At 44.8% G+C, this 21508-nt stretch overlaps 1 protein-coding gene across 1 annotated transcript in view; it reads right to left on the reverse strand.

Moving 5' to 3' along the window:
• The window catches only part of LOC126293744 (venom allergen 5.02-like), a 50471-nt gene extending 31923 nt beyond the window's left edge, over positions 1–18548 (reverse strand). The window contains exons 1-2 of the mRNA XM_049987097.1: positions 18358–18548; positions 180–328 (exon numbers count right to left, since the gene is read on the reverse strand). Of these exons, the coding sequence (XP_049843054.1) occupies positions 180–309 (130 nt within the window). The 5' untranslated portion in view covers positions 310–328; positions 18358–18548. The remainder of the gene's footprint in view (positions 1–179; positions 329–18357) is intronic.
• Between the last annotated feature and the right edge of the window lie 2960 nt (positions 18549–21508).

Consider the following 21508-nt stretch of genomic DNA (forward strand, 5'->3'; position numbering starts at 1 on the left):
GGCGGGCCCTATGACCCATGAGGGAGACTGTTCCGCGAGCCCGAGGACGCCCACTGCCACCCACTCCTCGCACGCCTACACACTCCCACTCATTTGTCCACTCGCCTACGCATTCTCTGATGCGCGCCCATTTCGACGCGTGACGGGTTCGGAAACAGACATCAGAGAGAGGTACTCACGCAGTAGCGAGCTTCCCCGGCAGGTGGCTCCGCTGTAGCCTGCCGCGCTGAAGCCGTCCCCGCTACATGGCAGCAGCAGCACCACGGCGGCGCACAGCAGCAAGCTCCTGCAGTTCACGGCGAGATACATCTCGATGGTCTCCGCTGTACTGAAACATAAATGTAACCACAAAACAATGTATCATCTGATAACTGAGAGTGCAAAGCTAATGGAAAAGATTTCTGTCTGTGCCGTCCGGGTCCACGACGTACATTTTTCGAGAAAACTCCGGGATAAAATCATAATTGTTTCATGCTTATATGTAATTTATTTAGCGTTCTTTTTAATACAGAGGTTACACACAAAATAGTTTAATGGTTAGAGGACTGATGAATCCCAAGCTTGGACTTTCGATGGCTACTGTATACCCGATGGATCAGATACGGAATGCCTTTGCTTCGGTTTTTCATTTCGTTTTCGACGCTGCGGTAGCTCTCATATTCGCCGGCACTTCACTTTTTGCGCTTTATGTATTACTTTCGAAGCGAGCTTTTCTCTGATTGGTGTCTTCTAGAATTTAGAGGATGTTTACGAGCGATATGAAACGACATCTGTCATTATTTTGTAATTCTCAATTTATTACCGATTTTCACTTATACTGCGGCGAGTGTTTTTATTGTCTCACTTTGGGTCCTCACGTTCGTCACAATTACATCCGAATCCACGTTACATGATACTACAAGAGAATCTATCGTTCTGAAATTCCTACAAAGTGCACTGACGGGAGCGAATACCACCGAATTATGCTGTAGGTAATCGAGATTGCTTACTGATACTGATACACTACTGTTTGCTCTTGAGACATCGAAACCGAAGCCAGTGAACACGAAACATTTATTCGCCGGACTGTGTTGCGTCACTCAAGTTATTTTTAGAAAACTGAGCAATGCAGGCTCACGTTTACGCAACATTTTCTGCTGTGACCCAATCGGGAAAATATTCTTTCCACTTTCGGTTCATAATGCTTAAGCAGGGCAATGTTTCCGAAAGGTAGAAGTGGTGAGTCTGTCAACTTGACCCGTCCAGATGCATTTACTTTGATAAAAACTTACGTAGTGTGTGCGAAAAGTTCGTCTGCCAATAATGGTACTCAAAGAGCAAACAAACCCTCAGACAGAGCCAAACGTATACTAGAAAGATTTCCTCGTATCGAATATGAAAACGACTAACGCAGGGGTCACTGCCGAGTTTAATATACGTCTAGAGCGCCAGATCAGATGAGACGATAACTGCATAGAGAAAAAAGTAGTCACTAGTTTTAGGTACGTTTTCGGCTAATAGTTTTTAATATCTTTAAATGCAAGGGGTTGGTTGCAATACCTACGGTACAAACAATTAAAATAATTTTAAAAAGTCGTTTAAGAGATGGTCACTGTGTTTCTCCAACTGGGACACCAATCTGTCTAAAACGTTCATTACGTTCAGACTGACATCTTGATAACATGTTGTTAATATTATCTCTTGGAGGTTGTGGTGGGGACAGTAGGAAGGGATAGCGCTGAAAAACTGATTGTAAATGAGAAAGAATAAAGATCGAGAAGTGTACGGCGAGCGCTGATGCCCCTGAATGGTCGGCAGCCCCGCAGTACAATCTTGATGTGTGGACTGCGAGCGGCCTCTCCACAGGCGTCTGATGGGGTAATAAACTTACCGTTCTCACTCGCGTACTTCGAAGCAAGCATTGTTTCCCGAAAGGAACAAAGTCCAGTTGAGAACACGAAGCCATCCGTTTCTCTTGGATGATGAAGTTTCCAAACAATGCAGCACGGAGTTACCAGTGAGGAGCTTTTCTTTCTCGGCACGTAGTGTTACAGAGGTACCTGTCTGACATTTACAGTACGACAGATATTTCCATACAGTTTTCTGGTTTGCGCGTTGAAAGACTCTCAAAATGTGTTCACAGACACCAACAATATCACTGCTCATGAAATACTTAGGGGTCTGGAAGTCGTTTCTGAAAGTATTTGTTTGGAGTGTAGCCATGTATGGAAGCAAAACATGGACGATAAATGGTTTAGACAAGAAGAGAATAGAAGCTTTCGAAATGTGGTGCTACAGAAGAATGCTGAAGATTAGATGGGTAGATCACATAACTAATGAGGAGGTATTGAATAGAATTGGGGAGAAGAGGAGTTTGTGGCACAACTCGACGAGAAGCAGGGATCGGTTGGTAGGACTTGTTCTGAGGCATCAAGGGATCACCAATTTAGCATTGGAGGGCAGCGTGGAGGGTAAAAATCGTAGAGGGAGACCAAGAGATGAATACACTAAGCAGATTCAGAAGGATGTAGGTTGCAGCAGGTACTGGGAGATGAAGAAGCTTGCACAGGATAGAGTAGCATGGAGAACTGCATCAGACCAGTCTCAGGACTGAAGACCACAACAACAACATGAAATACTTAAGAATTAATAAACAATGACAATGTTTGTCTGCGGCTACAGTTAAAATTTTATTTTTTATATGTATTCTATTGCCTGTACCGAGATATATTCACGCCCTATGTAGTCTTTAGTAGCACAATAGCTCTCCTACGACATTTAATCAAACTGATGTAATACGGCCTATGTGAATCACTACACATAAGCTGAATCAAACAGTACACTAAAGATTCTATTGTGTCATTATTAACTACGTGCACTTCTGTTTTCCAATAAATGTCTGTCTAATTTATTGTGTACAGAAAACACAGAATTCGATTCACTCATAGTGTCAAGGAAATCAGAAAATTACGCAGAGGTAAGGCGTCTTGAGAACTGTATGTTGCGAGCAGTCGAAATTTAATAGGAATAATGCGTAAATTTACTTTATTTGTTTATTTAACCTGATCTGATTATGGGCACCAGGCCCTCTCTTACAGCAGACCGGGACCTGACACAAAAAGCATATTTTTCTATGACGTAGTTACCTAAGAAATAACAGTTAACACTTAAGATTATGAGTAGGATGTCAATGAGTGACAGTTGGAATCACGCAAGTCATACAAACACCTGGGCGCAAGTATTTGTGTAAATATGGAGTGGAATGGTCACATAGGCTGAGTCGTAAGCAAGGCAAGTTCTAGACTTCGATTCATGATCAGAATACTGGGAGAATGCAGTCAGTCTACAAAAGAGACTGCCCACGAATCACTCCTGAGTCCCGTGCTACAATACTCTTCAGGTGTGTATGGGATCTGTAGCAAATAGAACCAACAGGTGGCTCTGGCCGAACACAGAGAGGGGAAGCAGGAATGGTGAAAGGTTCGTTTCACTAGTGGGAGAGGGTCATAGAGACGCTGAAGAAATTGAACTGGCAGACCACTGAAGATAGTTGCCCACGTGCTACGAGAGCGAACTTAGAAAGTTTTTTTGACTGGTTTGATGCGGCCCGCCACGAATTCCTGTGCCAACCTCTTCATTTCAGAGTTGCACTTGCAACCTACGTCCTCAATTATTTGCTGGATTTATTCCAACCTCTGTTGTTGATAATTCTTCCGGATTATATGGCCGTGGTCCATGGAATTCTTCTGTTCCTAACGTTTCGTCCAGTATTGGACATCCTCAGAGGTATGGTTGGTCGTGCTGAGTTCCCTCTACAGTCTAGTACCAAGGAAGTAATTCCAAGATGTCTCAACACATATTCAGTCATAACGTCCCTTCTTCTTCTCAGTGGTTTTCGTATAGTTCTTCCCTCACCAATTCTTTCGTCACTAATTCTACGAAGAACCAGCTCATTGCTTCCCTTATCAGTCCACATAATTTTCAACGTTCTTCTGTAGCACCACATGTCAAATGGTTCGATTCTCTTCTGTTGCGGTTTTCCCACAGTTCGTGTTTCACTATCACGCAATGCTGTACTCCAAACGGACATTATCAGAAATTTCTTGCTCAAATTATTAAGGTCTATGTTTGATTCTAGTGCACTCCTCTCGACAAGGAATTCCCTTTCTGCCATTGTTAGTCTGTTTTTATATATCCCCCTTGCTCCGACCGTAATGGATTATTTTGCTGCCTAGGTAGGAGAATCCCATAACTTCGTTTACTTCGTGATTACCAATCCCGATTTTAAGTTTCTCGCCGTTCTCATTTCTGCTACTTCTCATTATTTTCGTCTTCCTTCGATCTTTTCTCAATCCATATTTTGCCCGCCTTAGACTTCTCATTTCACTCAGTAGATCCTGTAATTCTTCCTATCACTGAGGGCAGCAAATGTCATCAATGAATTTTATGATTGATATCCTTTAACTTTAAATTCTAATTCCACTGTTGAAACTTTTATTTATTTGCTTCATTACTTCTTCGATGCACAGACTGAACAGTAGGAACGAAAGACTATATCCCTTTCTTATGCCTTTTTTAATCCTTCGTGTCCCAGTCTTATTTTTCCCTCTTGGTTCATGTACATATTGGACATTACCCGTTTTTCCCTGAAGTGTGACCTATTTTGTCAGAATTTAGAACATCTTGCACCATTTTACATTGTCGAACGCTTTTTCCACGTCGACAAATCCTGTAACGTGTCTTGGTTTTTCTTAAGTCTCTCTCCCATTGTAAACCGCAATGTCAGAATTGCCTCTCTGGTGCCTTTACCTTTAAAGAACTAATAGTAACCGAAGTGCCTGTACTCTGAAAAACCCGCAATCGGTATTGCTGCTTACACAGAATCATGTTGTCAATAATACCAGATAACAGACCGGATGGATGAACTGCAGCGCCCTAACAAGAAAATCACAGAGCTTTGATTAACGGGAAGAACCGTGCTCACAGGGGGGATGAAACTCTCGATGTTCTCACCATGGAACAGAGAGGCGCACGTGTTCCTTACGCGCGGACCTCCTTCAAGACCAGCCGTGGCACATCAGGACCTTGCAGGAACAGTAAATGGCGCCTGTCGTACCAACAAGAGGGAAGATATTACGCAGCCATATTACCAAGCGTACCTGCATCACCATGGTAGTCTGTCGGTGGTTACTACAGTAACTTTCTGGCCACTATGTTCAACTTAAACCACTGACGCTTCCGACTGCGCCTCTATCGGCTACAACTGATTGGTTCACTATCGTGCGATTGTGGCGCCGACAGGACATCATCATTTTCGGCTGTCCACCGCGGTACCGCGCCACAGCCGTTTTGCTGCAGAGTTTTCTGCTTCGTGCACGATGACTGCCCAGCATAATGATGACGCAACTCGTAACACATGATGCTGCACTATATAAACATACTGTCTTACAAACCCGGCATTGCCCGGGTATTCATCTTGCCAATTTTCTTAAAAACAGAAACAGGAAATGAACCGTGTGAAATGTTACATTTTGAATAATTAATAAAATATGCTCCAAACATTTAATCAGTGTTAAAAGACATCAAGAATAAAGTTCCTCTGTGTAAATAAATCTGTAAATTATGAAGAAAAGGTCATAATTTAATATAAAAATGTATTTTTTACTGTTCATACAAAGAACGTTGCAGATAAATGTTTATATACCAAAACTTGGTAACAGTCATTCTGTAAGGCAACTTCAAGGCAGTCGCCGTAATTTGTTTTGACTGTATAAAAGCAGGAGCTGCATTCCTGTTGCCGGCCTCTGGTGGCCGAGCGGTTCTAGGCGCCTTAGCCTGGATCCGCGCGACCGCTACGGTCGCAGGTTAGACTCCTGCCTCTGGCATGGATGTGTGTGATGTGACGTCCTTAGGTTGGTTAGGTTTAACTGGTTCTAAGTCTAGGGGACTGATGACCTAGGAAGTTAAGTCCCATAGTGTTCACAGCCATTTGAACCATTTTTTTTTGCGATCTTGTTCTCTCTCTCTCTCTCTCTCTCTCTCTCTCTCTCTCTCTCTCGTTTGTTGTTGGTTGTTGTCTCATAAGATGTGTCGCTCTCATATCTGAAACTTTTGGTTAAACAATTACGTTATCGGTAACAGCCGTGTTTGAATCAAGAAACCTACTGCCCTCTTTCATTAATACCACATCTCAGTTTATTATGTTGCATTTTAGATCTTTTTCAGGCTGCACCAAAGTTGCCGACGAATTATTTGGTGGCTACAGGCGTACGCTACTAGTGTTTAACCGGCATATAATTCATAAAACCTTTCTTTCAGTGTCCCTGAGATCTCTTTTACCGATCTTTTCTATATCCGCGCAACGTAGTTACACAAACTGCGTAATTTTGAGATCGGTCACTGACAATGCCGTCGGTCAACTTTCTGGTCGGTTTGATGTGAATCTAACGTTGCATGGCTGAATGCAAATTAATTAACAAGCACGTAAAAATTTTCCATGCTCCGTTTCACCATTTCAGAAGCTTTGTCACCAGCAGACGTGCTTAAAAGTGTTATAACTTACAAACTGTTTAACAATCAGTAAATGTCTTTTGGGGAATTGGTTCAAATGGCTCTGAGCGCCATGGAACTTAACTCCTGAAGTCATCAGTCCCCTAGAACTTAGAACTACTTAAACCTAACTAACGTAAGGGCATCACACACATCCATGCCCGAGGCAGGATTCGAACCTGCGACCGTAGCGGTCGCGCGGTTCCAGACTGTAGCGCCTAGAACCGCTCGGCCACAAAGGCCGGCATGTCACATACGCAACCGATTGTTTATGCGTGGAAGTCAGCCTCAGACACAAGATTTTTTAAAGATTCAAACTCCCATGCACCAAACAGCGTGATTAAGATTTGATGGAAGTCTCTAAATTTTCTCATTATACTTTGGGAAATTGGTGTTCCATTTTAGGAAAAAGCTACTCAGTATGTATGACATCATATCTCCTGAACTGCATGTCATACAATTTTGGAGGTGCATTAGTCATTTATGTGAATACCCTCTGCAAAATGTGTCGCAAATAGGGTTCGAAACATAAAAGTGATATATTAAAACGTCATACCAGATACCATAGTATTACTACAAGTACCGTGCCGGCCGGGGTGGCCGATCGGTTCTAGGCGCTGCAGTCTGGAACCTTGCAACCGCTACGGTCGCAGGTTCGAATCCTGTCTTGGGCATGCATGTGTGTGATGTCCTTAGGTTAGTTAGGTTTAAGTAGTTCTGACTTCTAGGGGCTGATGACCTTAGATGTTAAGTCCCATAGTGCTCAGAGCGATTCTGAACATGAACCGTGAAAATATAGTACCGATGAAATTTTTTTCTTTTGTTACTTTGTGGTACGGTGTCAATGAGAGTAAGTCTTGAGAATGTTTGAAGCTGTGTGTAAAGTTTTTGCTAGTCACTAACTGCTGCCATTCTCAGATACTCGATGAATATGTTCTGAATACTTTGCACGCCGTATGATTACGGCGCCTCAAGGCATATAAACTGTTGTGTTGGCTGAAGAGCCAACACCGTGTTACTAGAGGAGACCGAAATGCACGCGTTTTAGCTCACGCAGGCTGGCGTGAGGGGGGAAGAACGATACTGACGTGAGGTCTGGAACATGACAAGGAATGAGAATTCAGAACGCGGACGTAATTAGTTTGATACTTAACTTTAATCCATTAATGATGAACGTCGCTCTTGACGGTACATGATTCACAATATTATCTGTTAGTAACTGAATATGGCGCCTTGCTAGGTCGTAGCAAATGACGTCGCTGAAGGCTATGCTAAACTGTCGTCTGTGCAAATGAGAGCGTATGCACACAGTGAACCATCGCTAGCAAAGTCGGCTGTACAACTGGGGCGAGTGCTAGGGAGTCTCTCTAGACTAGACCTGCCGTGTGGCGGCGCTCGGTCTGCAATCACTGATAGTGGCGACACGCGGGTCCGACGTATACTAACGGACCGCGGCCGATTTAAAGGTTACCACCTAACAAGTGTGGTGTCTGGCGGTGGCACCACATAAACAGTCCCGAATTTTAATTAGTGACTTTTTGTGTTAGACGTTTAACGTACGATTGTACCTGTTAAAGAATAGGATATTCCAGTATTTTAAATTTTTAAATTCTGTCAATAATTGTATGAAATAATGAAAATCACATTTTCGTTGCCCCTAGAAGCTGTTCGATAGGTTCAAAAAATGGTTCAAATGGCTCTGAGCACTATGGGACTTAACATCTATGGTCACCAGAACGTAGAACTACTTAAACCTAAGTAACCTAAGGACATCACACAACACCCAGTCATCACGAGGCAGAGAAAATCCCTGACCCCCGGGAATCGAACCCGGGATCCCGGGCGCGGGAAGCGAGAACGCTACCGCACGATCACGAGCTGCGGACTATTCGATAGGCATCCTGCAAAGTTTTTTCATCTGTTGCGTGACATAGATAGCACAGAGACCATTGCGTCATTCGTTTCCCCACATTTTCTATTCCTACACAGCCAACTGCTGCTGTAGTCACCGCTGTATTCCTTGTGGTTTTGCTCGCTCGATGCCTTTGCTGTTCATTTACTCAACTGAGAGTGTGTACGGCATGTCGTCTGCTGAAAGTTGTCGTGGCGGTAATGGAGTATGTTTGACTAGTTGCTGGGTCTCGAACACGCTGCATCTCCTCTGTGTAAAAGTAGCCGCGACACGTGCGCCACAAGTGACTGCGGAGTGCGTGTCTCGTTTGCGAGAAGCGGAGTGCGGCCTTGTAGCGGACGGGTAGTGTGTGCTGTCGTGATTCGAGAGAGCCGCTCCGAAGGACCTGCGATGCGACGCAAATATGGCGAGTGCATTAGTATTCTGCGAGGACTCCCTACTCACAACTTCGTCGGGAGCTCACCTCCAGTACGCGGCGTAATATGTGAGGGACACTAAAAAAAAGAGGGCACGGAAGTCTATAAACAGGAACTTGTAGCTCTAATATACGTAGACTATTAAGATGAGTCCTTTACTGAAGTTTAAAAATGGCCTACCATACCACAAAGATCAGTGGTAGACCCTCTTCTGTTTTCCCTGTGTTAGGGTTAGTGTTGTTTAACGTCCCGTCGACAACGAGACGGAGCGCAAGCTCGGGTTAGGGAAGGATGGGGAAGGAAATCGGCCGTGCCCTTTCAAAGGAACCATCCCGGCATTTGCCTGAAATGATTTAGGGAAATCACGGAAAACCTAAATCAGGATGGCCGGAGACGGGATTGAACCGTCGTCCTCCCGAATGCGAGTCCAGTGTGCTAACCACTGCGCCACCTCGCTCGGTCTGCATATTTGGAGTCCTTACCAAGTTCGCATGACACCAGAAAGCAAAATATTTCCCTGTGTATTTCAGATATGTACAACATAAAAAAAAATTGGATATACTGACTAAATGGTTCAAATGGCTCTGAGCACTATGGGACTTAACTTCTGAGGTCATCAGTCCCCTAGAACTTAGAACTACTTAAACCTAACTAACCTAAGCACATCACACACACATCCATGCGCGAGGCAGGATTGGAACCTGCGACCGTAGCGGTCGCGCGGTTCCAGACTGTAGCGCCTAGAACCGGTCGGCCACCCCGGCCGGCGGATATGCTGACAATGGGGCTCTTGCTGCGGGGCATAAAGACCTAGTCGTTAGTGATTCTGCCTTGGCTGAAGAGTAAAAAATTGTTCGAAAATACGTCTCAGACCGCTCAGCTAGGAAAACATCAACAACAGAGAGAAAATCAGTACACTGCTGATGTTTTTGTAATGCCTGATATAAACAGACCACTCGCTCGTGTAACTCCCACATCTACTCATAATAAAACCAAAAGGCGTACACAGAAAAAAGTGTTACTTTTGCAGAATAAAAGGAATTAAAATCAACTGCTGCTCTTTGTACTCAAACAGTAACATTAACGTGACCGTCGCCCACGTTTCACGTCAACATGTACACCACCCACGCAGTGGAGAGTATATATCTCGTGCTGCGAGAGTGCGGACGACAGTCAAGTTTTTGTAGTGATACGGAGGCGTGTTATCTGACGTCCAAAAGGGCGTGATCATTGGCTTTGGGCCAAAGCTGGAAGCATTTCCGAAACGGCTTCGTTTGTAAACAAATGGCTCAAATAGCTCTGAGCACTATGGGACTTAACATCTGAGGTCATCGGTCCCATAGAACTTAGACTTACTTAAACCTAACTAACCTAAGGACATCACACACAGCCATGCCCGAGGCAGGATTCGAACCTGCGACCGTAGCAGTCGCACGGTTCTGGACTGAACTGCCTAGGACCGCTCGGCCACACAGGCAGGCGTTTGTAAACATTTCGCGTGCCAGAGTGGTTGAAGTGTGTTGTGGATCGCAAAATGACGGTATCCAAAACAAGCGCCGAGGAAACTGTGGCGTATCACAGGCCATAGATGACGTGAACGACGGCTACGGAGATGTGTACGGGCGAATTAATGTGCAGCTGTTGAGCAACTGATCACCAAGATGAAGCAAGTGGCTAACAACAGTGTCTTCTGGACGACTGCTCATCCAAAGCTGTTGCGTATGTGCCTCCGCAAAAGACGCTTGGTTCATGCGCGCTTGCCGTGTGGTGTTCATCGGCGACCTAGGCGTGAATTCGGACGCCAGCTGGACGTCCGCTGAATGTCCACAGGTGGCCATTTAAGGTGAATCATGTTTCATGCCCTGTCTGAAAGCAAACACTCTGCAACAATTGTCGGAAAGGCATAGGCCGGAGGAGGGAGGGTTATGCTCCGGAGAATCTGTTTGTGGCATTCCCTAAGTCATCTCATTATCCAGGAAAGCAGAATGGATCGTCAAAATGTGCATCCGTTCTTAGCACGATGTACGCCCATACATACAGCTTGTGTTTCCTCTCCACAATGGCATCTACCAGCAGAACAATGCAACGTGTCACACAGCTCGCAGCATAAGTGCGTGGTTCGAAGAGTACCGGATGAGTTTTTCTCGTACACCCGTGAACACCAAACTCCCCGGATTTGGACGAAATCCAGAGTATGTGGGATCACCTCGATTAGGACCCTCAACCGAGAAACCTAACGACCTCGGGCATGGATGTGTGTGATGTCCTTAGGTTACTTAGGTTTAAGTAAGTTCTAGGCGAATGATGACCTGAGATGTTAAGTCCCATAGTCCTCAGAGCCTAGCGCAGCTGGAGTCGGTGTGGCTCCACATACCTGTCGATACTTCCCAAAACCTCATTGACACTCTTCTTACACGTCTCGCCCTGAAAAAAGTGGCTATTTAGGCTATTGAAAGGTGGTGACGTTAATGTGACTAAAACTTAACTCTTCCCGAACAGGCCATGAAGGCCCAAGGTACCGACCGGCCGCCGTGTCATCCTCGGCGCATAGGCGTCGTCGGATGCGGACATGGAGGCGTATGTGGTCAGCACACCGCTCTCCCTGCCGTATGTCAGTTTACGAGACCGGAGCCGCTACTTCTCAGTCAAGCAGCTCCTCAGTTTGCCTCTCAAGAGTTGAGTGCATCCCGCCTGGAAAAAGGGCACAGCTAACCAGATGGTCACCCTTCCAAGTGTACGAGATATATTAGACGAATTGTGGGGGGTGGGGGGGGGGGGTGGAGAATTTTATTAGAATTTTATTTATTCCTCTTCACGTGCCCCAGAAAATATTTACCGTTAGAGTGACTCGGGATTTACTGTTGCTAATGAAAGTGGAAATGGCCATCGTTGACATCGATAAAACACTATGCTCGATTTGTCAAAGTGTGAGACACGCGTAGCAGCTCTGCCCGTCGGATAGCAGCGGTAGCGTTTTTATTGTTTTACTGTAGCTGTTCGAGTGTGTGAGGATTGTGTGAGCATACCTGGCTCTTCAGTTTGTCCCCCAGGGAGACACGTCAGTCGATCGAGGTGTCCAGGAAGTTCTCACACACTGCTGACGAGGTTGTGTGTGCTGTTGCTTCGTCTTACTGAAAATATCCGTGTAGCCATTCAACTGCTGTTTACTGATCCACTTAAATTTTTTTTTAGCGTCAACAGTTTGGTGAAAGAATCCTGTTACGATGCAGACATTAGACACAGCGCACCAAACATCAACATTGAGACTGTTTAAAGGACATTGAAACTACTGATGGGGATTTTCTGTTGGGTAGTGAAACATGGTGCGTCAGTTCACGTACGATGAGAGACTGAAGTAGGACGCAGAGGTCCTGATCGCATTTAACACACATGCCATGGGCAGAAGTCAGAAAACGGATGTTCATCTGGGCGCTGTAGCTCACGCACAACAGTAAATTTGGATGGATCCATGTGCAAGTTCTTTTCGACGCTACGTTCTTTTAATTATCTTTCTTACAGATAAACGGCCTTGAAATTTCGTCGGACTTCGTTAGAGGCTTTCCTTTACTGGTGTTACAACATTTTTCGGATACTCGCTGTTTCTTATTCGCTACAGAGGCTGTTTCGCAGCATTTTCCCCTCTAAGCTTTGCTTTTCGGACTTTGCTGGAGGTTTTTCAGAACACTTCCAACCTTAAACCCTTGCACAAAGAAATTTTCTGATAAACGAAACTATGTTTCAGGTCGAGATTACAACTCGTATCGGCTTCTGGCGGGCAATTATGACCCCTGTCCTACTATGACTGGACAGCTACGAACCCAGGTAAACCATTTCAGTTACATTGCTCGAAAATTTTTTAATGCTCATGAATACGATATGAGTAATAAAGTGAACAAGTTAAACATTGCATCTGTAAGGATTAACAGGAACTTTAAAGGAGCTTCAGCACAACGAAATACTTATAGAGAAATACTATAAGATGGTTATTGACAGATCCATGAGCTTTAAATATGAAACACGAAATATATATTCAAAGAGCTAAAATGAAGATTATAAGAGCTACTGGAGGATATTAAAGGACTGAGAGTATCAAAGTGGATGCATTGGTACAGAACCTTAGACAGGTATTGCACAAGAAAAGCAAGGAGAAAACGGTACGAAAGGAGTAAACGACTGCAGAGGTTGAGTTAAAACATCTCACGTCAGAAGTGAAAAGAACTGGTGACAGACCAAAGAACCATGGGCGTCAAGGCGGGCAACAAACGGTCTAACGGGACGTGGAGGAGGAGGAGGAGGAGGAGGAGGAGGGAGGGGAGCGAAAGAGGTAGGGAAGAGTAAGAATAAGGAGGAGGGAGGGGAGCAAAAGAGGAAGGGAAGAGTAAGAATAAGCAGGAGGGAGGGGAGCGAAAGAGGTAGGGAAGAGCAAGAATAAGGAGGAGGGAGGGGAGCAAAAGAGGTAGGCAAGAGTAAGAATAAGGAGGGAGCAAAAGAGGTAGGGAAGAGTAAGAATAAGGAGGAGGGAGGGGAGCAAAAGAGGTAGGGAAGAGTAAGAATAAGGAGGAGGGAGGGGAGCAAAAGAGGAAGGGAAGAGTAAGAATAAGCAGGAGGGAGGGGAGCAAAAGAGGTAGGGAAGAGTAAGAATAAGGAGGAGGGAGGGGAGCAAAAGAGGAAGGGAAGAGTAAGAATAAGGAGGAGGGAGGGGAGCAAAAGAGGTAGGGAAGAGTAAGAGTAAGAGCCTGCAACAGGACAACAGCAACGGCACTGGCAAATAACCTACTGTCGCTAATGAGATGTACCACCTCACGCGTCGAAGACAGGAGACCAGACCACTTCAAAAGCAATCAGGCTATGTTTGTTCATGACGTTCACAGTTCACAAAGATGGTGGATGTGATATACTTCTAGTAAACGTAAGGTGTTCCACTTGTTGCGTCTATGTATTTTGTCCCAAGCGCAGAGAAGACGCAGCGAGGCAGGTTTGATACGAGTAGTGAGTCATGGGTCCTGGACAGATGTAAATGTGACTGTACGTGTTCCCCACGGTCGCGTGTTCGGTACCTCGCTGTTTATGTTGTACATTAATGGTTCAAATGGCTCTGAGGACTACGGAACTTAACTTCTGAGGCCATCAGTCCCCTAGAACTACTTAAACCTAACTAACCTAAGGACATCACACACATCCATCCCCGAGGCTGGATTCGAACCTGCGACCGTAGCGGTCGTGCGGTTCCAGACTGTAGCGCCTAGAACCGCTCGGCCACCCTGACCGGCGTGTTGTACAATAATGTTTTATAGACTGATTTCATTGTAACGTCAGACTTTTCGCGTGTATTGTAGCTAGCGTATCTACATCGGACTGCTGCCTGAAAAAAAGCTGCAGAAATATTCTGTTACGTACTGATAAGGTCGTGTCAGGATTGGCAGTTTGTTTTTAATGTTTAAAAATAGAAAACTGTGCCTTTCACGAAACGATCCAACGAAGCATCATATGGCTAAAACATCAGTCACAATTCGGATCGGTCAACTCATACCAATACCTGCGTGTACCACTTATGCACGGATCACACAGGCTAAGTCATGGGCAAAGCAGGTGGTCTACTTCGGTTCCTTGCTGAGATCCGTTTGCATATCAGACTGCTTACAAAATAGTCGTGCGACCTGTCCTCGAATATTGCTCAAGTGTGTCTGACTCGCGCCAAATAGTACTATCGGCAGGTACTGAACGTATAGACAGCGCTAATAGTCGCAGGTCTCTTTGCCCCACGGAATAATGTCACAGAGATGCTGAAAGAATTGTACTGGCAGACCCTTGAAGAAGGACGCAAACTGACCGAGAAGCCGACCTTACAATTCTTGAATACATTATGGGTGTGACAGTGGTCAATGTGTTCCAAATATGTACTATTAAAAACAGTCATTATCACAAGTTACTTATTACGGTGACGGGTTTCGGCCACTACCGTGGTCATCTTCAGACCATTGAGTAAGAACCTCCTTCTGCTGGAGAATCACTACTCTAGCAGAAGCAGGTTCTTTCTCATTGGTCTGTAGATGACCAGAGTAGTGGCCGAAACCCGTCACCGTAATAAATGAATTGTGATCAAGACTGTTTTTAATAGTGAATATTCGACCTTACAATGTTTCACTCGAGGAATATACTACAACCCCCTACGCGTCGCTCACATAAGGGTCGTGAAGATAAGAAAGAATAATTGCGGCACGCACGGAGGCTTTCAAAAAATCGTTCTTCCCGCGCCCCGTACCTGAATGGAGGAGGAAGAAACTCTACTAACCGGTACATGGGACACACTCTCTGCCATGGACTGTTGTTTGTAGGGTGTGGATATTAAGGGTCATTCCATGTTGTTACAAACTTTCAGGAACGTTGGAGAAGGGTAAATGTTTCAGTTAGAATGGACCCTGGTCCGGAAACGACGGAGTTAACAGTTACGAGTGAAAATCGTTCTCACACATCTGATAGTGGCCGGCAGCGGTGGTCTCGCGGTTCTAGGCGCGCAGTCCGGAACCGTGCGACTGCTACGGTCGCAGGTTCGAATCCTGCCTCGGGCATGGATGTGTGTGATGTCCTTAGGTTAGTTAGGTTTAAGTAGTTCTAAGTTCTAGGGGACTAATGACCACAGCAGTTGAGTCCCATAGTGCTCAGAGCCATTTTTGAACCACCTGATAGTGGAATATATATGACCCGGTACTGTTATTGTTAAGATTGTATGGTACGCAACTTTCGGATCAAAACAAGACAAAAATGTCCAGTAAACATAGGCCCTACACTGCCTTCCTTAAAAGCTGTCGGCACTTGTTCACTAGAAAAGATGTGTTTCACAACAGCGCAGTTGAACGAATGTTCACGGTTCTTAAGGTACGCATTTTAGAGCCTGTATTTACTGGACTTCTTTTATGTTTTGGTCGACAGTACCACGTGGAAATTAACTGCTGTACAAACTCAGCAGCAACAGTACCGGTACATGTATTCTACTGGTAGGGGTACCACAAGGATTTTAGCTATAACATTCGACTAGGTCGTTTCTAGACCGAGGTCAGTTTCCTCAAAGTGATACAATTGCCCTTCTCCGTCGCCCTTGAAAGTTTGCAGAGTCGTAACAAAATCGTATTATACATGCAGAATAGAATATTGTATCGGGAAAAAAATAGTCGTGAAAAAAAAGCCACATGATTCGGTTAAAGTGAGAAAACAATAACAATAAATCACAAAAAAAGTATTCGTTTGAGTGTATAAATGTGAATACTAAATTCAAATATTTGCTTTGTAAAAACAAGGATGACTTCCAGTTTATTTCTGAGAAACGAAGGCTCTAAAGGTGGATCATTTAGTCTGTGAGTCAGACGGCTACTAAAATTTTTAGATATTACTAAGCTTTCTTCATTTCGTGTTTTCATTGGTATCCTGAACCAAAGATTTGGGGACCACTGTCTGTCTCATTAGATATATTGCCGGATTCTACTATAGAGTCAGGAAAAATATCACTAATAAACACTAACGCCAGATTCAATTATTGTGTGGTGTTGTTCACCCCAGTTTAAGCGATTGTCATAACGAAACACGTAAGACAAGGCAGCTAATCAGTCCTTACGATTTCTGACAATATTTACGTTCCTTACGGTATGGACATATTGAGATCATTTTGCTATTTTCTGAAATCGTCGTCAAAGACTTTAACAGACACTTATATTAAAGTACTTGTAAGCACAAACGCCGATTTGTTAACAAGGACGTGAGATCTGTAGCGCAAATAAACTTGGTATTCGAATGTCTCCAGGGTTATTAACGACTTTGGATTTGTATGCATATGCTAAAAGGTAAAGAAGAATGTTATTGTATGTAAGGAAGTATTCCAAGTTGTGGAACTTCTGCTAAGATTCTCTTTGATATTTAATAGTGTCCCGCATAGACTTCCAGTCAGATATTTTGATACTTTGTTGGAATGTACAATGCAGTCAAGCGAAACTTCGCTGTACATATAAACACTGATTTCGGATGATTTCCCTAAATCGCTTCAGGCAAATATCATGATGGTTCCTTCTAAAAGGGAGGGCAGATTTCCGGTCCTATCTCGTTCTAAAGCTGAGCTCGAAATTACGAAAAATAAGTAAATCCTTAGAATCACTGCCAGTGTTTGTGTTCGGTACAAATATACAATCTGAAAGATTCATTTCTCTGTCCATATGACTTAACGCCGAAGACTTTATTCAGATATCTCCATTAAAAATCTTTCCAAGAACTATCATCAATATTGTTATCAAGGGCGAGATACAACCAAACCAGTAAGACTTCTTTTTAATGAGAATAACCATTGAAGCATAGTGTCCAACAGTGATCAGAATTTATAACGAATTTAACCGCATACTGCAGATACTAGACGTAAAACAAAACTCTTACGTCGCATATCGAAGCCTTCTGAACTGTAAAAACTCTGTTGAGAATAGCTGCGATCGTAAATTTGCGCATAGAGAGATTCCCACCAGACACGGTATTTTGTACGTTTCGCGAACATATGAAGTAATGTTCTGTGTCTTCAGAGACTACATTATTCTTAAAAATCAGATTCGCCAAAACCGCATGTAATTCTTTCTATTGATCACCGGTTACGACAGATGTGTGCTGTCATCATTTCATCGGGTTTTGCAACACATGATCGTTACAAACATGCAAACCATGTTATTGTAAAATGACGCTACCCCAGTATGTGGCCTGAAAGTTTGTAAAGATCATAAACTTCAGTTAATAGCTCACAAGATCCGATGAGGACAGCAGAGATCTGTGGAAATTGGAAATCAATAAAAAGATTTACAAGCGATCTCGACGAACCTGGTTCTTAAGAATAATATAACAATTTAGATCAACCGCAACAAAAAAATGGTTCAAATGGCTCTGAGCACTATGGGACTTAACTGCTGAGGTCATCAATCCCCTAGAACTTGGAAGCACTTAAACCTAACTAACCTAAGGACGTCACACACATCCATGCCCGAGGCAGGATTCGAACCTGCGACCGTAGCAGTCGCGCAGTTCCAGACTGTAGCGCCTAGAACCGCTGGGCCACCCGGGCCAGCCCAACCGCAACAATTGACACAATTCAGACTAATTGTAGTCTTAGACTAATTGTAGTCTTAGACTAATTGTAGTCTTAGACTAATTGTTATTCTAGTCATTGTTTTTCAACCAAGTATCTGAAGAAAATACCGAAAAGTCAACGACTATATCACTACGATCACTGTCAATATTTATAATCGGTACATATGTACAGCTTGATTGCATCATTTCGAGATTTTTAGATACTTTCGAAACATTTTAATCTGGTACTTCCTTCAATGTTATATTGATATGGTAACGAGGGCGGGAGATAGCGAAAATATCGATACTAATTTTATTCCGAATAAGCATAAAAGCTTGATGTTCAGTGGCGATCAGAGTAACGACTCTGCCTGTATCTTGTGGATGCTAGAAACTAAATAAAATCCATACCTGGTGTACGGAAGCGTTCTGAACTGCTGCACTGCTTTCGAGAATCGCTGTGGCCGTCAATTGCCGGCTGGAGCGCTTTCCCGCGGGACACCGTCGTATATCGGGCGCGATCGGCTTTCTCCGGCACTGTTCGGAATGTCAGCGGCGGCGGCGGCGGATGTCGGGAAGTGGACGCTAACCTCTTAGCTGACGACTGCTGAGCGCCGCATCCACTTATATACTGCCACCGGCTGTCTCCCTCTCTCTCAGACACGCACACACTCACACACACACGATCGCAGGACTGGACCCTCGGGTCACGTGATCCGGCGCGTCGGTGTGGCGATTTCGCCGCCGTGTACTGGCTGGGCGATTCGCCGCGGGCGCAAACCACACGACCCGACCGGCGCAAACACAAACGCCGTAACTTTGTACACTGCCGCGGGCGCAGTAATGGTCGAGAAATCGGCGCGCAGGGCCGGCGGGAATATTTCGGAACAGGACGCAGCGCAACCACACTGACGAATCAGCTAATCACTGTTTGATCGTTACTCCTGTTTACGGCCGCGACTGCGCGGTAGCATTGTCAACATCTCGCGAGAACCGTTCTTTGACCTAGTTTCGAACATCAACACGTCGTCGACGTAGAGATTGTCTAAACCTACGCTTCCACTGCACAATCGAGTGTCCAGCGCATAGCAGAGGGCGTTTTCTTGCAACATTAGGGACTAATGTTCTCTTGTCTGCTGTTGCGGTCTTGAGTCCGAAAGTTGGTTTGATGCAGCTCTCCTGTGCGATAATCTTTATCCCCGCCCAACTGCAGCACCAACTTCCTTCTGAATCTGCTTAGTGTATTTACTCGTGGCTTCCCTCTACGACTCTTACCCCTCACACTTCCCTCCAACACTAAATTGGTGATCCCTTGATGTCTCACAATGTGTCCCATCAACCGATCCTTTCTTCTAGTCACGCTGTGTCACAAATTTCTTGTCTCCCCGATTCTATTCAGTACCTCCATATTAGTTATGTGATCTCCCCATCTAATCTTCAGCATTCTTTTGTAGCACCACATTGCCTGAACCTTTAATCGTCCACTTTTCACTTTCATACAAGGTTATACTCTACACCAGGGGTTCCCAACAAAATTTTCTCGAGGACCCCCTCATAGAGCTTGATTGATACCTTGTCATATCACAGTATCAAGTACCTAAAAGAGCCAAAATAATAGTTTTTTTATACGTTTTCTATTTTTGGTACTTAGAAAAAAAAACATTGACACATTCATTATTGAAAAATATAGAGCGGCCAGAACAAAAAAAATCCGTTATCATACGAAATATATTTAATATATTTTTTATTCTAATAATTCTGATAGCATCTTGCGGACCCCTCTGGCATCGCTCGCTAACCCCCTGTTGGGAACCACTGTTCTAGACAAATACGTCTAGAAATTACTTCCTAACACTGAAATCTATATACATGTGGTGTCTGTTCCTTTGGAGACCACATGTGTGTATATAGTCATGGCGAAGACAGCCAATGACCTCTTCAGTACGGCTTCACACCAGGCTCGAACTGGAATAGGCGAAATGCTGCGAGTAATGAGGATAATGGGCAAGGGGCAGTATGTTACTGATGTGTGGGTAAACTAAGAATTTGCGTCTGACGAGAGGCGTGCTAGGGTGGTCCGTGCATTTGCGGTGACCACTGTGTCCCGAGGGCTGAGTGATCAGAAAGTCTGTCTAGCAAGTAGGAGACTTGGGTTGGGATAGTGGTCCGACACAATTTCCCAAGTTTCCCCATTGATTTTGTCCACTCGTAGCCAATATCTGCAGTTCCTTTGTGACTTAAATCTAATTCTGATATTAACATCGAGTCACATTTGCAAAGAACTTGACAGTATGAAGCCACTTGTCAGTTGACATTGTACCTGGCGCTGATACGGTTGGGAATGGTGGCATAAAGCCGCTGTATCCTTCCGGAGTCGCCTGACCCTCAGCTGTTGTAATTGGACCACGATGTTCCGGATACTGGTACTGCGACGAAATTGGCATCCTAGCTGGTCCCTTAGATCTTCTGTCGGAGACAGATCTGGAAATCTTGCTGGCCACAGGAGCTCATCAGCATCGCGCAGTCAGTGCAGAGAGATACATATGGCGTGTAGAGCGAGCATTGTTCTGCTGAAAAATGGCAGCCCGACACTGTCGCATGAGAAGTAACACATGAGCTAGTCCGTGACGTTTCGTTGTGCCATCACAGTTCTCTCAACAGCCTCCATCAGTGACCTGACGTCGTACCATGACGACAGGAATAACACTGCTGTGCCTCTCCAAAACGCTGGAAGACTGGAACCTCTCCAGGTCGCCGTTAGACTAGCCGACGATCGCCATCCGGCGTAGTACAGTACTACGATTCGTCTCTGCACACAGTTCGATGCCATTCATCATCGTCTCGACTTCAGACGCAGCAGTTTGTGTTGCGGTGTTAATGGAAGCCCGTGCATGGGGCGGTAATTCCCTAGTCCGGCTGCTGCTAGCCTAGGACCAATGGACCGGGATGATACAGACCGTTGCACGGAGTCCGTTACTTGTTCTGGTATGGCACCCCACGGATGTGAAGGAACTACGATGATACGGGGCTAGTGGTCAGATACGGGCGACCGGAATCTTCACGACGAATACCCCTGCACTCACGTTCCCACGCAGTCCAATATCGAGACCCATCCGAATGGCTCACAAATCCGGATTCGACCAGCTGGCCAAATGTAGACCCACAATGAGGCCCCTATCAAGCTCTGTCAGGCGCTGATGACGCTCACCCACACGAGTACGCGGAATCTCCGAGCCATCCACAATGACCATGCAACATCTGACAGTAGTCCACGCCCCTTTCAGGGCTGGCGGGAACACAAAAGTCGTACACATACGACACTGACGGCTGATGTACCTGTTACACAGACTTTACATGCTCGCCGATGTTACGTTAACGTGGACCCGTTCCTACTGGGTCCTTCGCTTCTTTGTGCAAATAATGTAAATTTGTAGAGTAGGTTTTGTACATTTCGAGGTTTTCTCACTAGTTCACAACCGAATATTCTGTGTGAAGCTAAATCTTTCACTTCAGCATTTATGTTGTACGAGGGTCACTCCAAAAGAAATGCACACTATTTTTG

This window comes from Schistocerca gregaria, chromosome 10 (assembly GCF_023897955.1).
Source record: "Schistocerca gregaria isolate iqSchGreg1 chromosome 10, iqSchGreg1.2, whole genome shotgun sequence".
NCBI lineage: Eukaryota > Metazoa > Arthropoda > Insecta > Orthoptera > Acrididae > Schistocerca > Schistocerca gregaria.